Genomic DNA, 26,987 nt, shown 5'->3' with positions numbered 1-26,987 from the left:
CTACCGCCACTCTATCTCAAGAGGATTTTGAGTTACTGTTACAGTCTGAGCTCAAAAAATGATGCAACAACAACAAGCGTAAGCCGCTGACATATTGCCTCATGACCTAGCTAATGGCGTATTGTTAGAGGACGAGACAAAATTATAACAGAAGGAATTGTTCTCATTAATCAATCAGGGGTCCAAAGTTCGAGACTCAGCTACGACATATTATTAAGATTTTTTTTCATTAATCAATTAAAATTTAGAGTTCTTTTTAGTTCCACATCTTAGAATTGACAACTCTGCGAGAAAAGAAATTTCTATAAATATCTTGGGCCGTTGATGTTAGAAAACATACTTTTCGTGACTTTTTGGCTAAGATCAAGTATGATATTAAATTAATTTTTTTATAAAGGGGAGTCCCTTATAGTAATTTACTGCTGGGATTCTCGAGTGTCACCCTAGCATTGCACTATTACATGGGTTCGACACACCCTTATCTAATTTATCTTTTGGTAAGATTAAATGTATTATTTGTTCTTATCAGTTTAATATTTGATATAAAGAATTAAATTAATTTTTTATGAAGCAGAGTTTGTTACTCATACGTGTTCATGTATTATACTACACACGTAACTAGGGGCGGAGCCATGTATAGCTTTAGTGGGACGGTTACTCCACCTCAATTTTTTATAAGTACCTCTAGAAGTATTTAAAATTATAAAAATATTAGAGTTTTCCCCCTACTAAAAAAGTAAATGTAGAGGCAATACTCAAAAATTAAAATTATATTTTGTAGTCCAATTTTTCTTCTCTCATATCTTTTCCTATAGTGTATATAAAAAGACTGGTTAGATCGAACATATATTCTTTACTTATTTGTCTAACTAAAATCTAACATACCTAATTTTCCTAAAAAATTGTTGGATTTTTAAACTTTGTTAAATTTTATAGTGGGTTAGATTTATAGAAAAATATCACTTTTAAAAAATTTATGAAATAGTCTCTATTCCATATTTTTAAATATCACTTTTAAAAAATTTATGAAATAGTCTCTATTCCATATTTTTACTAAGATATTCAAGTAAAATAATAACTAAAAGCACAAAGAACTATTTTTTAATTTTAAAATTAAAATATTTATTTATATTTTAAAATAATATCATTAGAAAAACTATATTTTAATTATTTTTATTTCAAATGAAAATTCATTTACATGGAGATATATAGATTTTTAAATAAATAATAATAATTGATGGAAATAATATAAAAAGGAGTATTAAAAATGGCTAGATTTTAAAAAATATTAAAGAGACCTTCCCTATTAAAAATTATGACACCTCCCACTTTCTAAAATCTCTCAGTGTTCTTTAGTAATCACATATAATATAAAGTCTCAATTTAAATTCATTTTTTATTCATATGTGCTATATGAATTTTTATATTAAACTTTTATTAAAATCATACATCCGCCATTGTTTTAGGTAAAAAATAAATAAGTAAACAACAAAGTAAAATATGAAATTCACTTGAACTTCTATGTGCAATTTGATTGAAATAGGATGAAAAGTTCACTTTGTCTTAGTATTGTTGATAATGAGCATTTTTATATATTATTTCGACTCTTATATTTAATATAATCATCTCGTATATTTAAATCTTATTTTATATCATATTTTACGAGTTGATATATATTTAGAGTTTTGATGTAATCCTTTCTATATTTTATGATATTTTATCTAAAAATGTGTATTTTATTTATAGGGAAGTAATTTGGAAAGATCTGAGTCATCCATAGAAATCATCATCATCCAAAAATAGAGTCCATTTTGGATCCAAGAGGAAAGAAGCCCAAATCAATCTTAAGCCTAATTTCACCCTCTAATGGATCCACATCTTATAATGGATTTGGATCTTCTTCCACCAACTCAAAATCCGGATCCATTCAAGCTTTATCTCATCCTCAAATCTGGTCCATTGATTCGAATTGAAGAGCATCCAAGGGTTGAGGAAAAATCCCTAATTTTGGACCCCTATTCCTTTCTTCTTCTCACGCTGCCTTCACGCGGAGGGAGGCCTACGCGCGGAGAGAAAACGCGACACCGCCTTCTACTTCTTCCTCCTTCACCAACGGCCGGCAACCACCTCCGTTCAACCACCACCGCCGGCCGGTCGCCATCTCCTTCCCTCTCCGATTCACACCGCAGCCAAGGAGCTTCTTCTTCTCGGCTTCTCATGCTCCAAACACTACTTCGCCGCAAGCCGACAACCCCTTCCTCTTTGGGTTAGAGGAGGAAGGTTCGATCTCTTCCACCATCATCAGCGATTTCTTCCACATCTTCACAGATCGCAGCTAGGGCACGCGACTTCACTTCCGGCGCCCATACTCTTCGTTCCGGCAAGCATACAGCCACCTCTCCTCTTCGGGTTAAGAAGAGGAGAGTATACCACCTATTCCGGACAGCACCTTCGCCGACGGGCAGCAGCTTCCTTCCAACGTTAGTTTGATTTTCATGTGTTGGTTGTGTTGATTTGGTTATGCATTGGTTTATTTATGTGGATTGTTATTGTTGAATGTGAAGTGCTTGTATTGATTTGAACTCCCTATGCTTAGATTGCATACACTTGGGCTAATTTGATTTTTGCACGCAACATGTTCGATTAAATGTCCCAACACCTTTTGTTATTTCAATTGTCACATTTAAGTTCGTTAAACTTCTTGCAATGTTTATTCTTGTCATGTTTCTGCTTATTTGAATGTTAGTTAGATTTGTATCTTTTATTTTCATGCAATTAGGTTACGTTAGATTAGATTTCTTTAATGCTCTAAGTTGCATTCCATGCTTAGTTTCATTATTTGCTTACTCTATGTTGTCTCTAATTTCCTTGCAATCATAGTTTAAGTTAGACTAGGTTTTCTTACTTGCATTGTCTTTCATTTACTAGATTAGGTTTCATTTAATGCTTTGCTATTTCATTCCTTAGTTTAATTCCATTAATGGTGAAATCGTAGCGTAGAGTGACAATGCGTTGTGAGATCACTATTAATGGGTGGATAGGATGTCCTTTATTCCTTAGGACTAGATTTCGTACTTACATTACTCTTCATTCCATAGACTCAAAATTCAAAACCCAAACCCCCAATTTCATATCAAAAATCCAAAAGTCATAACCAATCCTGAAGTTATCATCCTATCGTTTCATTCTTTGGGAGACGATCCGAGTCATTTCTATACTACTTTAGTGTAGAGGGGTTCGGTAATTTTAATTGTAATTTAATAAGCTCCCGTAGCACGACACTCGAGCTCATATCAATTGCCCATATGTTGTATTTCTCTATACTTCGATCTTTTTTTTTTTTTTAAAAAAACTGTTTTAGTGAATTTATATCAGTGGCAAAATAACAAATGCCCCATTAGGCTATATGAGATTAATCGAGGAAGAGGGTCACCAAAGAAGAAAAAAAATACAATTTATTTAAATATAGATGAGGATATAATAGGGATCGAGCCAAATCTCCTTGGAGGATTCATATAGCCGATCGTACTTAATGAGATAAAGACTTGGTTGTTGATGCTGATGTATAGTAGGGGCAAATGCTACTAAAATTGAACTAATTTAAGTTGTATATGACACTACATACAGCTCAATGGGCTCATGAGATCCATCTAGCAGACTCAAATATCTGTTGCACTGTATGTTCTTTACTAAATACTTAGGTATGATCATTGATGGCATGATGAGATTCATATTGCTAACCCAAATATCTGTCTTACATAAGTAGTTGATGTTTGCTACTTTCATACCTAGGTACAATCATCTAATCTTGACAACTTTACATTTTGTTTGTTTCCTGGAACTATTGGAACATTTTTGGTTGATTCTTTAGCTTATTATCTGTTTGTTTGTAGAATCTTGTACAAATTCTCTATTATATTACATTTTTGAATTAGTTGTTGTCAGGTTTGCATTGTTTATTAATGTCTTTATCGTATTTGAATGGCCATGATAGTCCCATTTGTTCACTCATCGAGTCAGATTTTGGTGCCACTGAAAGACAAGGTGTGAGACATTACTATGGAGCTAGAAACCTTCAGAGAATGACATATCAGGTTTCAGATATGAGTCCATCATTCAACCATGATTATAAATCTTAATATCGTTAAACTTATTAAAGAAATTGAATGCAATTCTGCTTAGGAAAGTTTCAAGGACTGGGAATCAATTGGAGTCAAAATAATACCTATTCTGTCCCAACCTGATGAAAGATGGAGTGGCGAAAGAGGATATGTACAGGTTACTCTTCTAACCAATTAATTTTTCTTTGTAAACTATACTTTCCGTCAAATATGTTTTTACGACATTGCAGACAGCTTTTTCAAGAGCTAAAGATATACTAAATCCTTCATCAACTGTTGTTGTGCTTTGTGGGCGCAAACAAATGGCTGAGGTATGTTTTTCAAAGAATTATTATAGCCATTTGCAAGTTATCTTACAAAATTTTTCGAGTCCATGTTATTTTAATCTACGTATTCTATAGTTTTGGAATTTACTTGATTGATTTCTAGCTGTGCCCGTACCGTGAATTATATGGTTTCTCTTCATAATATTGTCACCAATCAGTTGAAAGCTACTTGGTTTCCTCAATCATTTCAATTGTCATAGAGAGTCAGTCCTAGAATATATATATATATATATATATATATATATATATATATATATACACACACACACACACACACACTGAGGATAGTCCTACATAGAGTTCAACGATGGAAGGTGGCCGGTTGCTTGGAGGGAAAGAAGAAGAGAAAGAAATTTCCTATTTTAGAATCTCTTGGTGGCTCGAGAGTCTTGGAGGAAAAGAAGTGGTTCGGGTGGAATTCATCTTGGAAGATCGTCGCTCACACGACGTCCAAGAAAAGGAGAGGAATACAACAGAAGATCAAGAGGTCTTTTGTCTACAAAGAAAGGTACAACTAATCTATTATCCCGTTGTGTACTAGTTTGTTTTCTTTGTGTGGATCCTGAAATACCAACATAAGAGGCTATCATTTTTTAGGTTTTTGATTTCGTGTTTCGATCTTGTGCTTCTATTGAGATCTCTTTAGTTAAACGTAAGGTTACTGTAAGAAGTTAAATATCCAATTTCTTTGAAAGGCTTTATCTAAGAAGTGGTGAATGATCTCATAACCAAGAATGCCTAGTATCTCGTCATGTTTAACCAGAAGTCAATCTTTGAAATAGATATTTAATTAACTTCTGTAATATGATTTAACTTCTGAAGAACATAAAGGTTAAACTTGTAAAAATGTTAAATATCGTTTTCAATCTAAGTTTAACTTCTGAAGAGCGACTTGGATTAATAATGTTAAGCATCGTTTACAATCCAAGTTTAAATTCAGTAGAGCACAAGGGTAGCTAGGTTAAGTTCTGTACTTGTACAAATTTTTATACAGAGGAAACAGAACGGTGTTCCGAATAGCAACCAACACCACATTCTTCCTCCTGGCCAGCGGCCAACTAAGAGCAGCATCCGGATCCCCTCGCCACCGAAACTTCCTATCATTGGAAACCTCCACCAACTCTGCCACCTTGCCCACAGCTCCATGTCACCTCGCCCACAGCTCCATGTAGACACTCACTCTGCAGTGGGCAGTGGCCGACAGCCGAAAGTAAAAGAAGGGGAAAAAAGGAGAAAATGTTGTATTTAAAAAAGAAAAAAATGACATAGAAGTCCACAAAAGCAGTCCCTAACAATCCATAGGAAATGGACCGTAACATAACAATTATATATATATATATATATGCTGTGGGCAAAACCCTACAGATCTTATCCGCGCTGGTACATTTTTTATTTTTTTATTAAACTCCCGATTATGTCAATAAAGTTTTGCCTTTAGGATTTAAGAGTTGTGTTATAGTATTAAACACACAAAAAAAAATTCAAACCAAAATTTTTTTTAGTGTGTACAAGATGAGCAGCATAAGATATATAGGGCAACAATGATATATATATATATATATAGTTTTTTCCTAATTGTTGATCCCTTATTTAATTTGTGGTACTTTAACTAATATATTATTTAACGCCCCACCACCACCTACCACTATTTACAACACTCGAAGAGGACTAGAAGCTTGTCATCATTATTCAGTGAGTCAAAACTTTTAGATTTCCTGAGCTTGACTATTTTTTCAGACAAACTTAATAAGTCGAATCTCAACTTTGTTTCTTCGTTCATGGATCCCAAAAATCCTCGTCAATGTCAAAACCCCCCATTCAGAAGTAGAGACCTCAATATCCAAGGGTTTTTGGTTTCAAAATGTCGCATCTCAAATGTCCTTGTCTCACCCCTTCGCCCTTCATAGCAACAAATTCATTACTGAGAGTGTCAGATTGACCACCCCACACCGTTTGAGCATCCTCATCAACCGCCTCTAGGAGCATTAGCCTTTTTTGTTGAGCACGGATCTTCTAGACCTCAAAATGCGGTCCAAAGGATGGACCACTCCATTCATGGTGGGATACTCTGAACCTAATCCCACCTATGAGGTACCCCTAGTCGAGGAGAGGACCAAGGGTATGGGTCTAGAGGATCCTGTCCGTTTTTTTTTTTTTGGCAATTTGAAGGGGACTATGCTTCCCCATTCCACCTGTTTATTTGGATCTTCTGTCTTTCTACTAGGTTTCTTTAAATCAGTTAGCTCTGAATTCCTTTTGTATTTTGACCGATACTATAATGGTTTTTGAATATATGAATGTTGTAGTCGAATTATGTACTTCGTCTTTTTATCGAGCACATCTTGGAGTCTCCTCAAGTGGAGATATCTGTCCAAATTTAATACAAGTCAAAAGGTCGCTGAAGTGATCAAGCGAATCTTCTCTGATGCTTAAGTGGCCGTATAAATGAAGGAAATGAATTGAAATGTAGAGGATGAAGATGGTTGATGACCATTTTTTTGGTCCTTCATATTTGATATATCTCCATGGTCGCTTTCTGTTCTTTTCTTTCACTATCAGTCCATACCAACTACCAACGTGATTTTCTTGCCATCATCTCATTAATGTAGCAGCCCAAAAAGTCTATCCCACTGGGTCCTCCTCGTCTAGACCCTTCACCTCCCTACATTCCGCTCATGTCCTAAATTATAACACCTCCTGATGCATTATAAGCCCCAACTATACTATCGAGCGCCCAGTCACTTGTATACACCCCGATCCTTGGGTTCAAGGTCAAATACTAAGTGCCTAGGCATATCAGTCCAGGAAGAAAGAGTCACTCGAGTCCTTAGGAGGTCCAATCCTACTACTATTTTTATGATAGTCGAGACCTATGACTAGAATTTAGGAGGTCTGAACTCACTACTATTCTTCTGGTAATCGAGATCTAAGATTGAGACCCACAAATCTATCCTTATGGTAACTAACTCGAGTACTCTTAGTATTCCACTAATTCTTATGATAGTTAAAAATAATAAAAGACGAAGAATTAAATGGATCCACTTTCGGATAATGACATAAGATACCCAATCCATCTCGCGATTGAAACAACATGTATTTTACATTGATTAAAATCAAAAACTAAAAAACATAAAAATGACTTAAAGAAGTTCTAAGAAGCTTAGTAGAATAGCAGAGTTGTAAATTTTGGCCAGTATAAGCTCATGTAACAATTTTAATCAAAATATAAATAAAAATTCATCTCATTGTGTAAAAAAAGAAATATTCCCCTCTAGCATCCCCGCCAATCAATTCATGACCGGAGGTAAATCAAGAAACTATAGATAACGAATGCATGGGAAGGTCTTTTTAATCTCAGCATTTTGCCGAGGATCGACCCGGCTCTATTGTGCAAACTCCCATGCATTAACCACTGATCCCTGTCCTGGGTATACTGTGTTCTAAAAATTCATCTCAGACCATACATATGATGGAGATATTTAATACATGTAATAAGGAGATACCGTGTTCAAAATCTAGCTATGATGATAATATCATTTTCTCCATATTCTCTTGTCACAATTCTCTTCGGAAACATCCCATAAAATTATAAGGACTAACCCTTTCCAATCAACCAGGGAAACTAAAACGCCAACGTGGTGACCATCCAATCATATCATTTGGCAAAAAGAGAGAAAATATGAATAGGGATTTTATAATCAAAACTATTGGAAAAGTATTATAACTAAAACTTTTTTCAGTGGTTAGTTAGTCAATCCTCTCCAAAAAACAGAATTCAAGCAGAGTATTACATTGTTTGATAAGCCATAAATTTTAGCAATAGAAAATTTATTCAGTTTGATAAGCCATAACCTTTAGCAAATTTATTCGATCTCGAAAAATTTCTATAACCTTTTGCAAATTTGTTGGAGCCCGCAAAACCAGTGCCATTTTTTAAGATGGAGGTGGCAAGCATAATTTTTTATAATAGCTTTTATAATTTCTTCCACAAACACACGTTTGTATGATGGTAATTCAAGATATTTTCTAAAATCACTATTTGCACAAACAAAATAACAATAGATTAATAAATTTTAATAAAAAAATAATTGACGTATTAATAAATTTATTTATCTATTTTTTATCTGCAAGGCAGAATCTATGGTTTTACGATATATCCATCGACAAGCTGCATGAATTCAAATAAAATGTTACCATAGATTTTGGATTGCAGATAAAAAATACGTAAATAAATTTATTAATATGTCAATTATTTTTTTATAAAACTTATTAATTAATTTTTTTTGTTTGTTCAAATAGGGATTAGAAAAATAAACTTACCAATGCAAATAAATGTAGTTTAAAATTAACTTTAACTATAATTATATATATATATATATAGGGGCCCTAGGCATAGATCTGGTCTATACCTTGAGTTGGCCTAAATTTTGTATGAACTGCTATTTATAGCAACATCAAACAATGCAATACTTTGGGATTATTTTGGAGAGCTTGGGGTATTCACTTCTTATATTTTAGCGGTATAATAATACTTTTCCAAGAGTTTTGGTTATAAAATTCCTTTTCATATTTTCTCTCTTTTTGCCAAATGATATGATTAGATGGTCACCACGTTGGCGCTTTAGTTTCCCTGGTTGATAAGAGAGGGTTAGTCCTTATGATTTTATGGGATGTTTCCGAAGAGATGACCAGAGAATATAGAGAAAATAGTGTTCTAAATGACGTTTGAGGTAGCTGCCTAAGCAGACATTATCCTCGCCGCTTTTGTTGGAAACTTTAAGGTGATCCAACAATATAGGTTAATTTAAAAAAACTCACCTCGTTTCACTTTAAATCGCCGCTACGAGGTTGGAGTCATTGTCGGGTTCACCCAATGGGTCCAGGCTCGTTGTCGGGCATGTGTGACTAGTTTGGACTCATCGCCGGGCGTAACGGTGGGTGTGCAGGCGATGAATGATGATCAATGGCGGCAATGGGCTGTTGCGGCGATGGGCTGTTGCGGCGATGGCAGCTGTAGCTGCGGCGATTTGAGGTGAACGGAGGTGAGTTTTTTTAAATTAACCTATAATGTTGGATCACCTTAAAGTTTCCAACAAAAGCGCTAAGGATAATATCTGCCTAGGCAGCTACCTCAAACGTCATTTAGAACACTATTTTCTCCATATTCTCTGGTCACTGTTCTTTTCGAAAACATCCTATAAAATCATAAGGACTAACCCTCTCTAATCAATCAGGGAAACTAAAGCGCCAATATGGTGACCATCCAATCATATCGTTTGGCAAAAAGTGAGAAAATATGAAAAGAGATTTTATAACAAAAACTATTGGAAAAGTATTATAACGAAAACTCCTTTCAGTAGCGGCAACCCTCTCCAAAAATAGAATCCAAGCAGAGTATTGCATTGTTTGATAAGCCGTAAATTTCAGCTATAGAAAATTTGTTCAGTCTGAATAATCTCTATAACCGTTTGCAAATTTGTTGGAGCCCGCTGAACCAGTGACATTTCCTTGTGATGGTGGCGGCAAGCATAATTTTTTATAGTAGTTTTTATAATTTTTTCACAAACTCACGTTTGTATGATGGTAATTCAAGATATTCTCTAATATCCCTATTTAAACAAACAAAACAAAAAATAGATTAATAAATTTTAATAAAAAAATAATTGACATATTAATAAATTTATTTATCTATTTTTTATCTACAATGTAGAATCTATGGTTTTACCATATATCCATCGACAAGCTGCATGAATTCATATAAAATGTTACCATAGATTTTGCATTGCAGATAAAAAATACGAAAATAAATTTATTGATATGTCAATTATTTTTTTATAAAATTTATTAATCTATTTTTTATTTTGTTTGTGCAAATTGGGATATTAGAGAATATCTTGAATTACCATCATACAAACGTGTGTTTGTGGAAGAAACTATAAAAACTACTATAAAAAATTATGCTTGCCGCCATCATCTCAAAAATGGCACTGGTTCAGCGCGCTCTAACAAATTTACGAAGGGTTATAGAGATTTTCAGACTGAACAAATTTTCTATAACTGAAGTTTATGACTTATCAAACATTGCAATAATCTGCTTGAATTCTATTTTTGGAGAGGATTGACTAACTGGCATTGAAAGGAGTTTTAGTTATAATACTTTTCTAATAGTTTTGGTTATAAAATCCATTTTCATATTTTCTCTCTTTTTGCCGATTGATATGATTGGATAGCCACCACGTTGGCGCTTTAGTTTCCCTAGTTGATTAGAGAGGGTTAGTCCTTATGATTTTATGGGATGTTTCCGAAGAGAACTGTGACCAGAGAGTATGGGGAAAATAGTGTTCTAAATGACGTCTGAGGTAGCTGCCTTGGCAGACATTATCCTCCCCGTTTTTGTTGGAAACTTTAAGGTGATCCAATAATATAGGTTAATTTAAAAAAACTCACCACCTTTCACTTTAAATCGCCGCAGTCCATCGCTGTTACGAGGTTGGAGTCATTGTCGGGATCACCCAACGGGTCCAGGCTTGTTGTCGGGCATGTGACTAGTTTGGACTCATCGCCGGGCGCAACGGTGGGCGAGCAGGCGATGAATGATGATCAATGGTGGCGATGGGCTGTTGCGGCGATGGCAGCTGTAGCTGCGGCGATTTGAGGTGAACGGAGGTGAGTTTTTTTAAATTAACCTTTATTGTTGGATCACCTTAAAGTTTCCTACGAAAGCAGAGAGGATAATGTCTGCCTAGGCAGCTACCTCAAACGTTATTCAGAACACTATTTTCTCCATATTCTCTGGTTACAATTCTCTTCGGAAATATCTCTTAAAATCATAAGGACTAACCCTCTTTAATGAACCAGGGAAACTAAAGCGCCAACGTGGTGACCATCGAATCATATCATTTGGCAAAAACAGAGAAAATATGGAAAGGGATTTTATAACAAAAACGATTGAAAAAATATTATAACGAAAACTCCTTTCAGTGGCAGTTAGTCAACCCTCTCGAAAAACAGAATCCATGCAGAGTATTGCATTATTTGATAAGGTTTAAAATTCAGCTATAGAAAATTTGTTCAGTTTGAAGAATCTCTCTAACCGTTTGCAAATTTGTTGGTGTCCGCTGAACCAGTGCCATTTTCTTCAGATGGTGGCGGTAAGCATAATGTTTTATAGTAGTTTTTATAGTTTTTTTCACAAACTCACGTTTGTATGATGGTAATTCATGATATTCTCTAATATCTCTATTTAATCAAACAAAACAAAAAATAGATTAATATATTTTAATAAAAAAATAATTGACATATTAATAAATTAATTTATCTATTTTTTATCTGCAATGCAGAATCTATGGTTGTACCATATATCCATCGACAAGCTGCATAAATTCAAATAAAATGTTACCATAGATTTTCCATTGCAGATAAAAAATACGAAAATAAATTTATTGATATGTCAATTATTTTTTTTATAAAATTTATTAATCTATTTTTTATTTTGTTTCTGCAAATAGGGATATTAGAAAATATATTGAATTACCATTATACAAACGTGTGTTTGTGGAAGAAACTATAAAAGCTACTATAAAAATTATGCTTGTCGCCACTATCTCAAGAAATGACATTGGTTTAGCAGGCTTCAACAAATTTGCAAAAGGAAGATTCTTCAGATTGAATAAATTTTCTATAGCTAAAATTTATGGCTTATCAAACAATGCAATACTATGCTTGAATTCTGTTTTTGGAGAGGGTTGACTAACTGCCACTGAAACTTTCAGTCTGAAAGGAGTTTTCGTTATAATACTTTTCCAATAGTTTTGGTTATAAAATCCCTTTTCATATTTTCTCTCTTTTTGCCAAATGATCTGACTTGATAGTCATCATGTTAGCGCTTTAGTATCACTGGTTGATTGGAAAGTGTTAGTCCTTATGATTTTATGGGACGTTTCTGAAGAGAACTGTGATTAGAGAATATGGATAAAATAGTATTCTAAATGACGTTTGAGGTAGCAGTTAGGCAGACATTATCCTCCCCGCTTTTGTTGGAAACTTTAAGGTGATCTAACAATATAGGTTAATTTAAAAAAACTCACCTCCGTTCACCTCAAATCGCCGCAGCTACAGCTGCCATCTCTGCTATGAGGTTGGAGTCATTGTCGTGTTCACCCAACGGGTCCAGGCTCGTTGCCGGGCATGTGTGACTAGTTTGGACTCATCGCCGGGCTTAACGGTGGGTGAGCAGGCGATGAATGATGATCAATGGCGGTGACGGGTTGTAGCGGCCAGGGCAGCTGTAGCTGCAGCGATTTGAGGTGAACGGAGGTGAGTTTTTTTAAATTAACCTATATTGTTGGATCACCTTAAAGTTTTCAACAAAAGCGGGGAGGATAAAGTCTGCCTAGGCAGCTACCTCAAACGTCATTTAGAACACAATTTTCTTCAAACTCTCTTGTCACAGTTCTCTTCGAAAACATCCCATAAAATTATAAGGATTAATCCTCTCTAATCAACCAGGGAAACTAAATCGCCAACGTCGTGACCATCGAATCATATCATTTGGCAAAAGCAGAGAAAATATGGAAAGGGATTTTATAAGCAAAACTATTGGAAAAGTATTATAACGAAAACTCTTTTCAGTGGCAGTTAGTCAACCCTCTCCAAAAAACAGAATCCAAGCAGAGTATTGCATTATTTGATATGCCATAAACTTCAGCTATAGAAAATTTGTTCAGTCTGAAAAATCTCTATAACCGTTTGTAAATTTATTAGAACCCGCTGAACCAGTGTCATTTCCTTGAGATGGTTGCGGCAAACATAATTTTTTATAGTAGTTTTTTTAACTTTTTTTTCACAAACTCACATTTGTATGATGGTAATTCAAGATATTCTCTTATATCTCTATTTAATCAAACAAAACATAAAATAGATTAATAAATTTTAATAAAAAAATAATTGACATATTAATAAATTTATTTATCTATTTTTTATCTGCAATACAGAATCTATGGTTGTACCATATATCCATCGACAAGCTGAATGAATTTAAATAAAATGTTACCATAGGTTTTCCATTACAGATAAAAAATACGAAAATAAATTTATTGATATGTCAATTATTTTTTTATAAAATTTAATAATCTATTTTTTGTTTTGTTTGTTTAAATAAGGATATTAGAGAATATCTTGAATTACCATCGTACAAACGTGTGTATGTGGAAGAAATTATAAAAACTGCTATAAAAAATTATGCTTGTCGCCACTATCTTTAGAAAATGGCACTGGTTCAACGGGCTCTAACAAATTTGCAAAAGGTTATAGAGATTCTTCAGATTGAACAAATTTTCTATAGCTAAAGTTTATGGCTTATCAAACAATGCAATACTCTGCTTGGATTCTATTTTTTGGATAGTGTTGACTAACTGCCACTTGAAGGAGTTTTCGTTATAATAATTTTCCAATAGTTTTGGTTATAAAATCTCTTTCCATATTTTCTCTATTTTTGCCAAATGATATGATTGGATGGTCACAACGTTGGCGATTTAGTTTCCCTGGTTGATTAGAGAGGGTTAATCCTTATGATTTTATGGGATGTTTTCGAAGAGAACTATGACCAGAGTGTTTGGAGAAAATAGTGTTCTAAATGACATTTGAGATAGCTGCCTAGGTAGACTTTATCCTCCCCGCTTTTGTTGGAAACTTTAAGATGATCCAACAATATAGGTTAATTTAAAAAAACTCACCTCCTTTCACCTTAAATCGCCGTAGCTACAGCTGCCATCGCCGCTACGAGGTTGGAGTCATTGTCGGGTTCACCCAATGGGTCCAGGCTCGTTGCCGGGCATGTGTGACTAGTTTGGACTCATCGCCGGGCTTAACGGTGGGCGAGCAGACGATGAATGATGATCACTAGTGGCGATGGGCTATAGCGGCGATGGCAGCTGTAGCTGCGGTAGTTTGAGGTGAACGGAGGTGAGTTTTTTTAAATTAACCTATATTATTGGATCACATTAAAGTTTTCAATAAAAGCGGGGAGGATAATGTCTGCCTAGGCAGCTACCTCAAACGTCATTTAGAACACTATTTTCTCCATATTCTCTGGTCACAGTTGTCTTCGGAAACATCCAATAAAATCATAAGGACTAACTCTCTCTAATCAACCAGGGAAACTAAAGCGCCAACGTGGTGACCATCCAATCATATCATTTGGGAAAAAGAGAGAAAATATGAAAAGGGATTTTATAACCAAAACTATTGGAAAAGTATTATAACGAAAACTCTTTTCAGTGGCTGTTATTCATCTCTCTCCAAAAACAGAATCCAAGCAGAGTATTGCATTGTTTGATAAGGCATAAACTTCAGCTATAGAAAATTTGTTCAGTCTGAAGAATCTCTATAACCTTTTGTAAATTTGTTAGAGCCTGCTGAACTAGTGCCATTTCTTGAGATGGTGGCGACAAACATAATTTTTTATAGTAGATTTTATAGTTTCTTCCACAAACTCACGTTTGTATGATGGTAATTCAAGATATTTTCTAATATCCCTATTTGCACAAACAAAATAAAAAATAGATTAAAAAATTTTAATAAAAAAATAATTGACATATTAATAAATTTATTTATCTTTTTTTTATCTGCAATGCAGAATCTATGGTTGTACCATATATCCATCGACAAGCTCCATCGACAAGCTGCATGAATTCAAATAAAATGTTACCGTAGGTTTTCCATTGCAGATAAAAAATACGAAAATAAATTTATTGATATGTCAATTATTTTTTTATAAAATTTATTAATCTATTTTTTATTTTGTTTATGCAAATAGGGATATTAGAAAATATCTTGAATTACCATCATACAAACGTGTGTTTGTGGAAGAAACTATAAAATCTATTATAAAAAATTATGCTTGCCGCCACCATCTCAAGAAATGGCACTTGTTTTACGGGCTCCAACGAATTTGCAAAAGGTTATAGAGATTTTTCAGATTGAACAAATTTTTGATAGCTGAAGTTTATGGCTCATCAAACAATGCAATACTCTGCTTGGATTCTATTTTTGGATAGAGTTGACTAACTGCCACTGAAAAGAGTTTTCGTTATAATACTTTTCCAATAGTTTTGGTTAAAAATTTCCTTTTCATATTTTCTCTCTTTTTGCCAAATGATATGATTGGATGGTCACCACGTTGGCGCTTTAGTTTCTCTGGTTGGTTAGAGAGGGTTAGCCCTTTTTATTTTATGGGACGAAGATAACTGTGACTAGAGAATATGGAGAAAATAGTGTTCTAAATGACGTTTAAGGTAGCTGCCTAGGCAGACATTATCCTCCCCGCTTTTGTTGGAAACTTTAAGGTGATCCAACAATATAGGTTAATTTTAAAAAACTCACCTCTGTTTACCTTAAATCGCCGCAGGAACAGCTGCCATCGCCGCCATTGATCATCATTCATTGGCTGCTCGCCCACCATTAAGCCCGGAGATGAGTCCAAACTAGTTACACATGCCCGGCAACGAGCCTGGACTCATTGGGTGAACCCGACAATGACTCCAACCTCGTAGCGGCGATGCCAGCTGTAGCTACGGCGATTTTAGGTGAAAGGAGGTGAGTTTTTTTAAATTAACCTATATTGTTGGATCATCTTAAAGTTTTCAACAAAAGCTGGGAGGATAAAGTTTGCCTAGGCAGCTACCTCAAACGTCATTTACAACACTATTTTCTCCATATTCTCTGATCACAATTCTTTTCGGAAACATCTCAAAAAATCATAAGGACTAACCCTTTCTAATCAACCAGGGAAACTAAAGCGCCAACGTGGTGACTATCCAATCATATCATTTAGTAAAAAGAGAGAAAATATGAAACGAGATTTTATAACCAAAACTATTAGAAAAGTATTATAACGAGAACTTCTTTCAGTGGCAGTTAGTCAACCCTCTCCAAAAACAGAATCCAAGCAGAGTATTGCATTGTTTGATAAGCCATAAACTTTAGCTATAAAAAATTTGTTCAATCTAAATAATTTTTATAACCTTTTGCAAATTTGTTGGAGTCCGCAAAACCAGTGTCATTGCTTGAGATGATGGCAGCAAACATAATTTTTTATAATAGATTTTATAGTTTCTTCCACAAATACACGTTTGTATGATGGTAATTCAAGATATTTTCTTATATCTCTATTTGCATAAACAAAATAAAAAATAGATTTATAAATTTTATAAAAAAATAATTGACATATCAATAAATTTATTTTCGTATTTTTTATCTGCAGTGGAAAACCTATGGTAACATTTTATTTGAATTCATGGAGCTTGTCGATGGATATATGGTTCAACCATAGATTCTGCATTGCAGATAAAAAATAGATAAATAAATTTATTAATATGTCAATTATTTTTTTATTAAAATTTATTATTCTATTTTTTATTTTGTTTGTGCAAATAGGGAAATTATAAAATATCTTGAATTACCATCATACAAACGTGAGTTTGTGAAAGAAACTATAAAAGCTACTAGAAAAAATTATGCTTGCCACCACCATCTCAAGAAATGGCACTAGTTCAGCGGGCTCTAACAAATTTGCAAAAGGTTATAGAGATTCTTCAGACTGAACAAATTTTCTATAGCTGAAGTTTATGCCTTATCAAACAATGCAATACTCTGCTTGGATTCTGTTTTTTTGGAGAGGGTTGACTAACTGCCACTGAAAGGAGTTTTCGTTATAATAATTTTCCAATAGTTTTGGTTAGAAAATCCCTTTCCATATTTTCTCTGTTTTTGCCAAATGATATGATTCGATGGTCACCACGTTGGTACTTTAATTTCCCTGGCTGATTAGAGAAGGTTAGCCCTTATGATTTTAAGGGATGTTTCCGAAGACAACTGTGACCAGAGAATATGGAGAAAATAGTGTTCTAAATGACGTTTGAGGTAGCTGCCTAGGCAGACATTATCCTCTCCGCTTTTGTTGAAAACTTTACGGTGATCCAACAATATAGGTTAATTTAAAAAAATCACCTCCGTTCACCTCAAATTGCCGCAGCTACAGCTGCCATCGCCGCTACAGCCCATCGCCTCCATTGATCATCATTCATCACCTGCTCGCCCATTGTTAAGCCCGACGATGAGTCCAAACTAGTCACACATGCCCGGCAATGAGCCTGGACCCGTTGGGTGAACACGACAATGACTCCAACCTCGTAGCGGCGATGGCAGTTGTTGCTGCGGCGATTTGAGGTGAACAGAGGTGAGTTTTTTTAAATTAACCTATATTGTTGGATCACCTTAAAGTTTCCAATAAAAGCGGGAAGGATAATGTCTGCCTAGACTGCTTCCTCAAACGTCATTTAAAATACTATTTTCTCCATATTCTCTTGTCACAGTTCTCTTCGGAAACATCCCATAAAATCATAAGGACTAACCCTTTCCAGTCAACCAGGGAAACTAAAGCCCCAACGTGGTGACCTTCCATTCATATGATTTGGCAAAAAGAGAGAAAATATGAATAGAGATTTTATAACCATAACTATTGGAAAAGTATTATAACGAAAACTCCTTTCAGTGGTTAGTTAGTCAACCTTCTCCAAAAACAGAATCCAAGCAGAGTATTGCATTGTTTGATAAGCCATAAATTTTAGTAATATGAAATTTGGCAGAGTATTGCATTGTTTGATAAGGCATTGTTCAGTCTGTAAAATCTCTATAACCTTTTGCAAATTTGTTGGAGCCCGTAAAACCAGTGCCATTTGTTGAGATGATGGCGGCAAGCATAATTTTTTATAGTAGCTTTTATAGTTTTTTCCACAAACATACGTTTGTATGATGGTAATTCAAGATATTTTCTAATATCCCTATTTGCATAAACAAAATAAAAAATAGATTAATAAATTTTAATAACAAAATAATTGACATATTAATAAATTTATTTATCTATTTTTTATCTGCAATGCAGAATCTATGGTTTTACCATATATCCATCGACAAGCTGCATGAATTCAAATAAAATGTTACCATAGATTTTGCATTGCAGATAAAAAATACGTAAATAAATTTATTAATATGTCAATTATTTTTTTTATAAAATTTATTAATTAATTTTGTTTGTTTGTTCAAATAGGGATATTAGAGAATATCTTTAATTACCTTCATACAAATATGTGTTTGTGGAAGAAACTATAAAAGCTACTATAAAAAATTATGCTTAGCGCCACCATCTCAAGGAAATGACACTGGTTCAGTGGGCTCTAACAAATTTTCAAAAGGTTATAGAGATTCTTTAGACTGAACAAATTTTTTATAGCTAAAGTTTATGGCTTATCAAACAATGCAATACTCTACTTGGATTCTGTTTTTTGGAGAGGGTTGACTAATTGCCACTGAAAGGAGTTTTCGTTTTAATACTTTTCCAAAAGTTTTGGTTATAAAATCCCTTTTCATATTTTCTCTCTTTTTGCCAAATGATATGATTCGATGGTCACCACGTTGGCGCTTTACTTTCCCTGGTTGATTAGAGAGGGTTAGTCCTTATGATTTTATGGGATGTTTCCGAAAAGAACTGTGACCAGAGAATATGGAGAAAATAATGTTCTAAATGACGTTTGAGGTAGCTGCCTAGGCAGACATTATCCTCCCCGCTTTTGTTGGAAACTTTTAGGCGATCCAACAATATAGGTTAATTTAAAAAAACTCACCACCTTTAACTTTAAATCGCCGCAGCCCATCTCCGCTACGAGGTTGGAGTCATTGTCGGGTTCACCCAACGGGTCCAGGCTCGTTGCCGGGCATGTGTGACGTTTGGACTCTTCGCCCGGCGTAACGGTGGGCGTGCAGGCGATGAATGATGATCAATGGCGGTGATAGGCTGTTGCGGCGATGGCAGCTGTAGCTGCAGCGATTTGAGGTGAACGGAGGTGACTTTTTTTATATTAACCTATATTGGTGGATCACCTTAAAGTTTCCAACAAAAGCGCTTAGGATAATATCTGCTTAGGCAGCTACCTCAAACGTCATTTAGAACACTATTTTCTCCATATTCTTTGGTCACAGTTCTCTTCGAAAACATCCTATAAAATCATAAGGACTAACCCTCTCTAATCAATCAGGGAAACTAAAGCGCCAATGTGGTGACCATCCATTCATATCATTTGGCAAAAAGTGAGAAAATATGAAAAGAGATTTTATAACTAAAACTATTGGAAAAGTATTATAACGAAAACTCCTTTCAGTGGCGGCAACCCTCTCCAAAAACAGAATCCAAGCAGAGTATTGCATTGTTTAATAAGCCATAAAATTTCAGCTATAGAAAATTTGTTCAGTCTGAAGAATCTCTATAACCGTTTGCAAATTTGTTGGAGCCCGCTGAACCAGTGACATTTCCTTGAGATGGTGGCTGCAAGCATAATTTTTTCTAATAATTTTTTCACAAACTTACGTTTGTATGATGATAATTCAAGATATTCTCTAATATCTCTATTTAAACAAACAAAACAAAAAATAGATTAATACATTTTAATTATAAAATAATTGACATATTAATAAATTTATTTATCTATTTTTTATCTGCAATGTAGAATCTATGGTTGTACCATATATCCATCAACAAGTTGTATGAATTCAAATAAAATATTACCATAGATTTTGCATTGCAGATAAAAAATACGAAAATAAATTTTTGATATGTCGTTTATTTTTTTATAAAATTTATTAATCTATTTTTTATTTTGTTTGTGCAAATAGGAATATTATAGATTATCTTGAATTACCATCATACAAACATGTGTTTGTGGAAGAAACTATAAAAGTTACTATAAAAAATTATGCTTGCTGCCACCATCTCAAAAATGACACTGGTTCAGCGGTCTCCAACAAATTTGCTAAAGCTTATAGAGATTTTTCAGACTGAACAAATTTTCTATAGCTGAAGTTTATGGCTTATCAAACATTGCAATACTCTGCTTGAATTCTGTTTTTGGAGAGAATTGACTAACTGGCACTGAAAGGAGTTTTAGTTATAATACTTTTCCAATAGTTTTGGTTATAAAATTCATTTTCATATTTTCTCTCTTTTTGCCAATTGATATGATTGGATGACCACCACGTTGGCGTTTTAGTTTCCCTAGTTGATTAGAGTGGGTTAGTCCTTATGATTTTATGGGATGTTTCCGAAGAGAACTGTGACCAGAGTAGGGAGAAAATTGTGTTCTAAATGACGTCTGAGGTAGCTGCCTTGGCAGACATTATCCTCTCCGCTTTTGTTGGAAACTTTAAGGTGATCCAATAATATAGGTTAATTTAAAAATACTCACCACCTTTTACTTTAAATTGCCGCAGCCCATCGCCGCTACGAGGTTGGAGTCATTGTCGGGTTCACCCAATGGGTCCAGGCTTGTTGCCGGCATGTGTGACTAGTTTGGACTCATCACCGGACGTAACGGTGGGCGAGCAGGCAATGAATGATGATCAATGGCGGCGATGGGCTGTTGCGGCGATTTGAGGTGAACGGAGGTGAGTTTTTTTAAATTAACTTATATTGTTGGATTACCTTAAAGTTTCCAACAAAAGCGGGGAAGATAATGTCTGCCTAGGCAGCTACCTCAAACGTTATTTAGAACACTATTTTCTCCATATTCTCTGGTTACAATTCTCTTCGGAAACATCTCTTAAAATCAAAAGGACTAACCCTCTCTAATGGACCAGGGAAACTAAAGCGCCAACGTGGTGACCATCCAATCATATCATTTGGCAAAAACAGAAAAAATATGAAAAGGGATTTTATAACCAAAACTATTGTTTTTGTTTATGACTTATTAAACAATGCAATACTCTGCTTGGATCCTGTTTTTGGAGAGGGTTGACTAACTGCACTGAAAGGAGTTTTCGTTATAATACTTTTCCAATAATTTTGGTTATAAAATCTCTTTTCTTATTTTCTCTCTTTTTGCCAAATGATATGATTGGATCGTCACCACGTTAGTGCTTTAGTTTCCTTGGTTGTTTAGAAAGGGTTAGTCCTTATAATTTTATGGCATGTTTCTGAAGAGAACTGTGACTAGAGAATATGGAGAAAATAGTATTCTAAATGACGTTTGAGGTCGCAGTCTAGGCAGACATTATCCTTCCCGCTTTTGTTGGAAACTTTAAGATGATCTAACAATATAGGTTAATTTAAAAAAACTCACCTCCGTTCACCTCAAATCACGGCAGCTACAGCTTCCATCGCCGCTACGAGGTTGGAGTCATTGTCGTGTTCACCCAACGGGTCCAGGTTCGTTACCGGGCATGTGTGACTAGTTTGGACTCATCGTCGGGCTTAACGGTGGGTGAGCAGGCGATGAATTATGATCAATGGCGGCGATGGGCTGTAACGGCGATGACAGCTGTAGCTGCGGCGATTTGAGGTGAACGGAGGTGAGTTTTTTTAAATTAACCTATATTGTTAGATCACCTTAAAGTTTCCAACAAAAACGGGGAGGATAATGTCTGCCTAGGCAGCTACCTCAAACGTTATTTAGAACACTATTTTCTCCATATTCTCTGGTTACATTTCTCTTCGGAAACATCTCTTAAAATCATAAGGACTAACCCTCTCTAATCAACCAGGGAAATTAAAGTACCAACGTGGTGACCATCGAATCATATCATTTGGCAAAAACAGAGAATATATGTAAAGGGATTTTCTAAGCAAAACTATTGGAAAAGTATTATAACGAAACTCCTTTCAGTGGCAGTTAGTCAACCCTCTCCAAAAAAACAGAATCCAAGCAAAGTATTGCATTGTTTGATAAACCATAAACTTCAGCTATAGAAAATTTGTTCAGTCTGAAAAATCTCTATAACTGTTTGTAAATTTGTTGGAGCCCGCTGAACTAGTGCCATTTGAGATGGTGGCGGCAAGCATAATTTTTTATATTTTTTTCACACACTCACGTTTGTATGATGGTAATTCAAGATATTCTCTAATATCCCTATTTAATCAAACAAAACATAAAATAGGTTAATAAATTTTAATAAAAAAATAATTGACTTATTAATATATTTATTTATCTATTTTTTGTCTGCAATGCAGAATCTATGGTTGTACCATATATCCATCGACAAGCTGAATGAATTCAAATAAAATGTTAGCATAGATTTTCCATTACAGATAAAAAATTGAAAATAAATTTATTGATATGTTAATTATTTTTTTATAAAGTTTATTAATCTATTTTTTGTTTTATTTGTTTAAATAAGGATATTAGAGAATATCTTGAATTACCGTCATACAAGTGTGTGTTTGTGGAAGAAACTATAAAAACTAATATAAAAAATTATGCTTGCCGCCACCATCTCAAGGAAATGGCACTGGTTCAGCGGGCTCTAACAAATTTTCAAAAGGTTATAGAGATTCTTCAGACTGAACAAATTTTCTATAGCTAAAGTTTATGGCTTATTAAACAATGCAATACTCTGCTTGGATTCTGTTTTTTGGAGAGTGTTGACTAACTATCACTGAAAGGAGTTTTCGTTATAATAATTTTCCAATAGTTTTGGTTATAAAATCTCTTTCCATATTTTCTCTCTTTTTATTAAATGATATGATTGGATGGTCACCATGTTGGCGATTTAGTTTTCCCTGGTTGATTAGAGAGGGTTAATCCTTATGATTTTATGGGATGTTTTCGAAGAGAACTGTGACTAGAGAGTTTGGAGAAAATAGTGTTCTAAATGACGTTTGAGGTAGCTGCCTAGGCAGACTTTATCCTCCCCGCTTTTGTTGGAAACTTTAAGGTGATCCAACAATATAGGTTAATTTAAAAAAACTCACCTCTTTTCACCTTAAATCGCCGTAGCTACAGCTGCCATCGCCACTACGAGGTTGGAGTCATTGTCGGGTTCACCCAATGGGTCCAGGCTCGTTGCCGGGCATGTGTGACTACTTTGGACTCTAATATCCCTTTTTAAATAAACAAAACAAAAAATAGATTAATAAATTTTAATAAAAAAATAATTGACATATTAATAAATTTATTTATCTATTTTTTATCTACAATGCAGAATATATGGTTTTACCATATTTCCATCGACAAGCTACATGAATTCAAATAAAATGTTACCATAGATTTTGCATTGCAGATAAAAAATACGTAAATAAATTTATTTAGAAGATTTTATTTGCATTGCAAATAAATTTTATTTACATTGCAAATAAAATGTTATCGTAGATTTTTCATATTTGAGATTGAGAAGATTGGACGATGGATCATTGTTGTTTGTATAATAGTTCTATAATATCTATATTTTAAAATAGTTCAGTACCAAATTCAATAGTGTAAGAGAGCTTGAAGAAATTTTAGTTTACAATTTGCACCTGTTGGCACTTGACCTTGGATAATGCAAATCCTTTCATTTTTCATGTTAATCCTAGATTCCCAATTCTCTAATAGCCTAAGTAGAAAAAAAGTACCGATACGGAAGGTGGGTCTTTGTGATAGTTACAGTAAGAAGGAATTATTTGGGATGTGTGAGTGTTACTGGAAAAACTCATTAAGGATTCCCGTTTCTTCTTTTTCCTTGCACTATTCACAATTCCATATTACAAATAGATTCTTGACTATTGTAGTATTTACATTATACTTCCTTTACTATTTATATATGGGTGGGTGTCTAATACTCCCTTTCACGTTGGTTCAAATATAATGTGACAACTTAGCTTGTTATAAATATAGTCAATCTTGGGACCTCTTAAAGGCCAAGTGAGTAAATTTGTTAATTGTTTATTGAAGCTAATTCATGTAGGGAAAATCTCAATGGATTTCTCTTTCTCAATGATGAAGTGAGAATCAAGCTTGTTCTCTCATGAAACACTAGATTAGAAGGTTTGTGCATAGCAATTTGGTTATTATGAAAAATTTCATCAAAGCCACAGGTCCACGGCATAACTCAGTCAATAATGATCTAAATAAGTTCATATGTTGCTACCACCATTGCTCTATATTCTGCCTCATCATTTGATTGAGCTACTATATCTTGCTTCTCGTTTTAAATTGGAAATTAAGTTGCTAGGTAGGAGAACACAATAGGCTGGAGTAGATCAGCTATCTGTAGATGAGGTTCTCATTCTACATCAATGTATCCTACAACATGTAGGTGACTTTGATTGTGGAATAAGAGCCCTTTTCCAGGACTATTAAGAAGTTGCTCTTTAATGATCAGAACATGGAGCCTCTACAAGGTGACTGAATCCTCAAGTTTTTGACTTTTGTAACTATAAGATAATTTAGTTTTCCCATTTATGTTTTAAATTTTCCATGATAAATTAGTGACTCCCCCTATCTAATCACCATTTTGAAGTTTGGATTCATAGGAGTATTTGCTGGTCTGGTACCTAATCTGCTAGTCTCCTCAAGCATGCTTTCCATGAGAGTTGTAGATATCTCCCCTATACGTGTCACCTCTATACCAACAAAATACTTGAGATCGCCTAAGTTCTTATTTTGAAAATGCTGGCGGAGATAATCTTTCAGTTATGCAATCCCAACTGCATCATCCTTGCTAATGATAATGTGGTCCACAAACAAGAAGAAGAATGCATCTACTTGACTGAGAGGTAAGGTGAAAAATCTAGTCATCTGTTGCACTTATCATTATGAAATTAAGGAGAAGAGCTGAATTAAAATTGCCAAACCAAGCTCTATTTCTTCAGCTTGTAGATCAATTTCTTTAGTTTGCACACAAAGTTGATTTCTCTTAAGCAACACATCTTAAGGTTGCTTCATATGTACTTCCTTAGTAATATCGTTAGAAAGAAAAATACTCTTAGTATCTAGTTGGTGAAGAGGCCAGTGAAAAATAATTGCTAATGTGAAGAATAGTCAGATAGTAGTAATTTTGACCATTGGAGAAAAAGTCTATCAGTCCAGCCTCCATAGTTGAGTTGATAGGTGTAATTAGTTCCTAAATGTCGTTAGAGTGGTGGGCATTCATTTCCTTGAATATTGCTTGCCGCCAGTTGGGGGTTGAAAGAGCCTCTTAAACATTGCATGAAATTAACTGTGAATCTAGGAAGACAAAGGTAGAATATTTGGGTTATAACAAATCATATGATAGGAATCGAGAAAGTGGACGTGAAGTAGAGTACTGTTAAATACTTTTACATAAAGCGATCTACCACATGAAGTAGAGTACTTTTAAATACTTTTACAGAAAGCGATGGGTAGATCGCAGTTGGTGGGCAGATTTGGGACGACAAGTGATTGGCAATTGAGGCTTTATAGGTGATTTCATGTTTTTATGGGATAATACTTGGAAATAGCATGAACTTAAGCAGTTCCTTGGATTCTAGCTGAAATTTTAATTTGTTTGGATTGTATGCACCAGCTGTTACTGATTACAATCATGATACATGGAAATAGGCATGTTCGCCAATGTCGCGCCACATGTCTAACCCTATCATTAACACGGGCTAAACCGATAATCAGACACGTCAAACATGTTTCCCGTCATCTCAATGGCAGAATGCTCCCAAGGCACCTCATGTCACCTGTTTGATTCCATGCCATTCAAGTTACATTAGAAATAGATGAAACTTTAACCATAATTGAATCGAAACAAAAGTAGATGTATACGATTGAAACTAGTTAAAATATTAGGTGGATCTTAAAACATGCTCAAACCTCATGCTACTTTATTTGCTTAATCATACTGTCCCTTCAGCTCGCATCCTTAGTTGCTTCAGGATCTATACTTTCTTTCGGAACCTTTTCTGCTAGTAATTGGGAATTATGGAAATTAAATTTCCTTAAGCTACTCGAGAATTGTCTCAAACTAATCATCAAATTCACACTTGTTTTCTTATATTTTTTTGTAGGAATTATGTTGAGGCTCTGTTTGATGAACTTGTAGAAAGTACAAGAAAGCTGATAAAAGCAACTTCTAGAGAGATTGAGAAATGGAGATAAAATGGCAAATATGTTGCTCTTCTCCATGTAAAGGCGTACAGAACTATCCAACCTTTAATTTCTTACGTCGTTAAGAAAAATTAATCGAATATTTAAAGATTGTTAAGTCAGACTACTAGTGGCACGTTTTTTGTGTTTTTTTTCCCTTTGATTTGGTTGTGGTGCAACTTTAAATCATTTCTTTTTCTCCACGTTGTATTATTGAAATGGTTGAACTGAATTTGATGTTGATGCTTCCTCAACCTCAACTGAGATGGAAAAAGAATTTTGATAACAAGGCTTTTCACAGTTTATGCAGATGCCTTGCTCAAGTTCTTGATATTCTGACAAGATTTCTTACCGTTTTCCACGGGCGAGATGGTCAACATTTGATTGTATCTTATGGTCTACATCTAGAGGTGTCAATTGGCTAGATATAGGCACGACCATGGCTCGATTGTGGGGTCGGGATTATTTAACAAGATTATGCAAGTGTAAAAAAGTTATTGGTGTTCTAGAATAAACAAAAAATATCTAAATACATATGACACTATAATTTTTTATTTTTTTATTTTAAATTGATAGAAGGTATGGTATGAATCAAGAGTTTTTGGACATGATGAGATTCAAGA

At 34.5% G+C, this 26,987-nt stretch overlaps 1 protein-coding gene and 1 pseudogene across 1 annotated transcript; both read left to right on the top strand.

Moving 5' to 3' along the window:
• The first annotated feature begins 336 nt into the window (after positions 1 to 336).
• Positions 337 to 481, top strand: LOC122044512 (annotated as a pseudogene).
• A 1,795-nt stretch (positions 482 to 2,276) lies between these two features.
• LOC122041892 (fruit protein pKIWI502-like) lies at positions 2,277 to 26,650 on the top strand. Its single transcript, XM_042601754.1, has 6 exons — positions 2,277 to 2,480; positions 3,995 to 4,094; positions 4,183 to 4,278; positions 4,352 to 4,432; positions 24,770 to 25,025; positions 26,286 to 26,650. The coding sequence occupies exons 2-5, from the start codon at positions 4,083 to 4,085 to the stop codon at positions 24,914 to 24,916; spliced, it is 336 nt and encodes a 111-aa protein (XP_042457688.1). The 5' UTR covers positions 2,277 to 2,480; positions 3,995 to 4,082; the 3' UTR covers positions 24,917 to 25,025; positions 26,286 to 26,650.
• Positions 26,651 to 26,987: the final 337 nt, after the last annotated feature.

Source organism: Zingiber officinale, chromosome 2A, assembly GCF_018446385.1.
Source record: "Zingiber officinale cultivar Zhangliang chromosome 2A, Zo_v1.1, whole genome shotgun sequence".
In the NCBI taxonomy this organism is placed as follows: Eukaryota; Viridiplantae; Streptophyta; class Magnoliopsida; order Zingiberales; family Zingiberaceae; genus Zingiber; species Zingiber officinale.
Note: the sequence above shows the minus strand (reverse complement) of the source record. Positions and strands in the feature narration are given on the sequence as shown.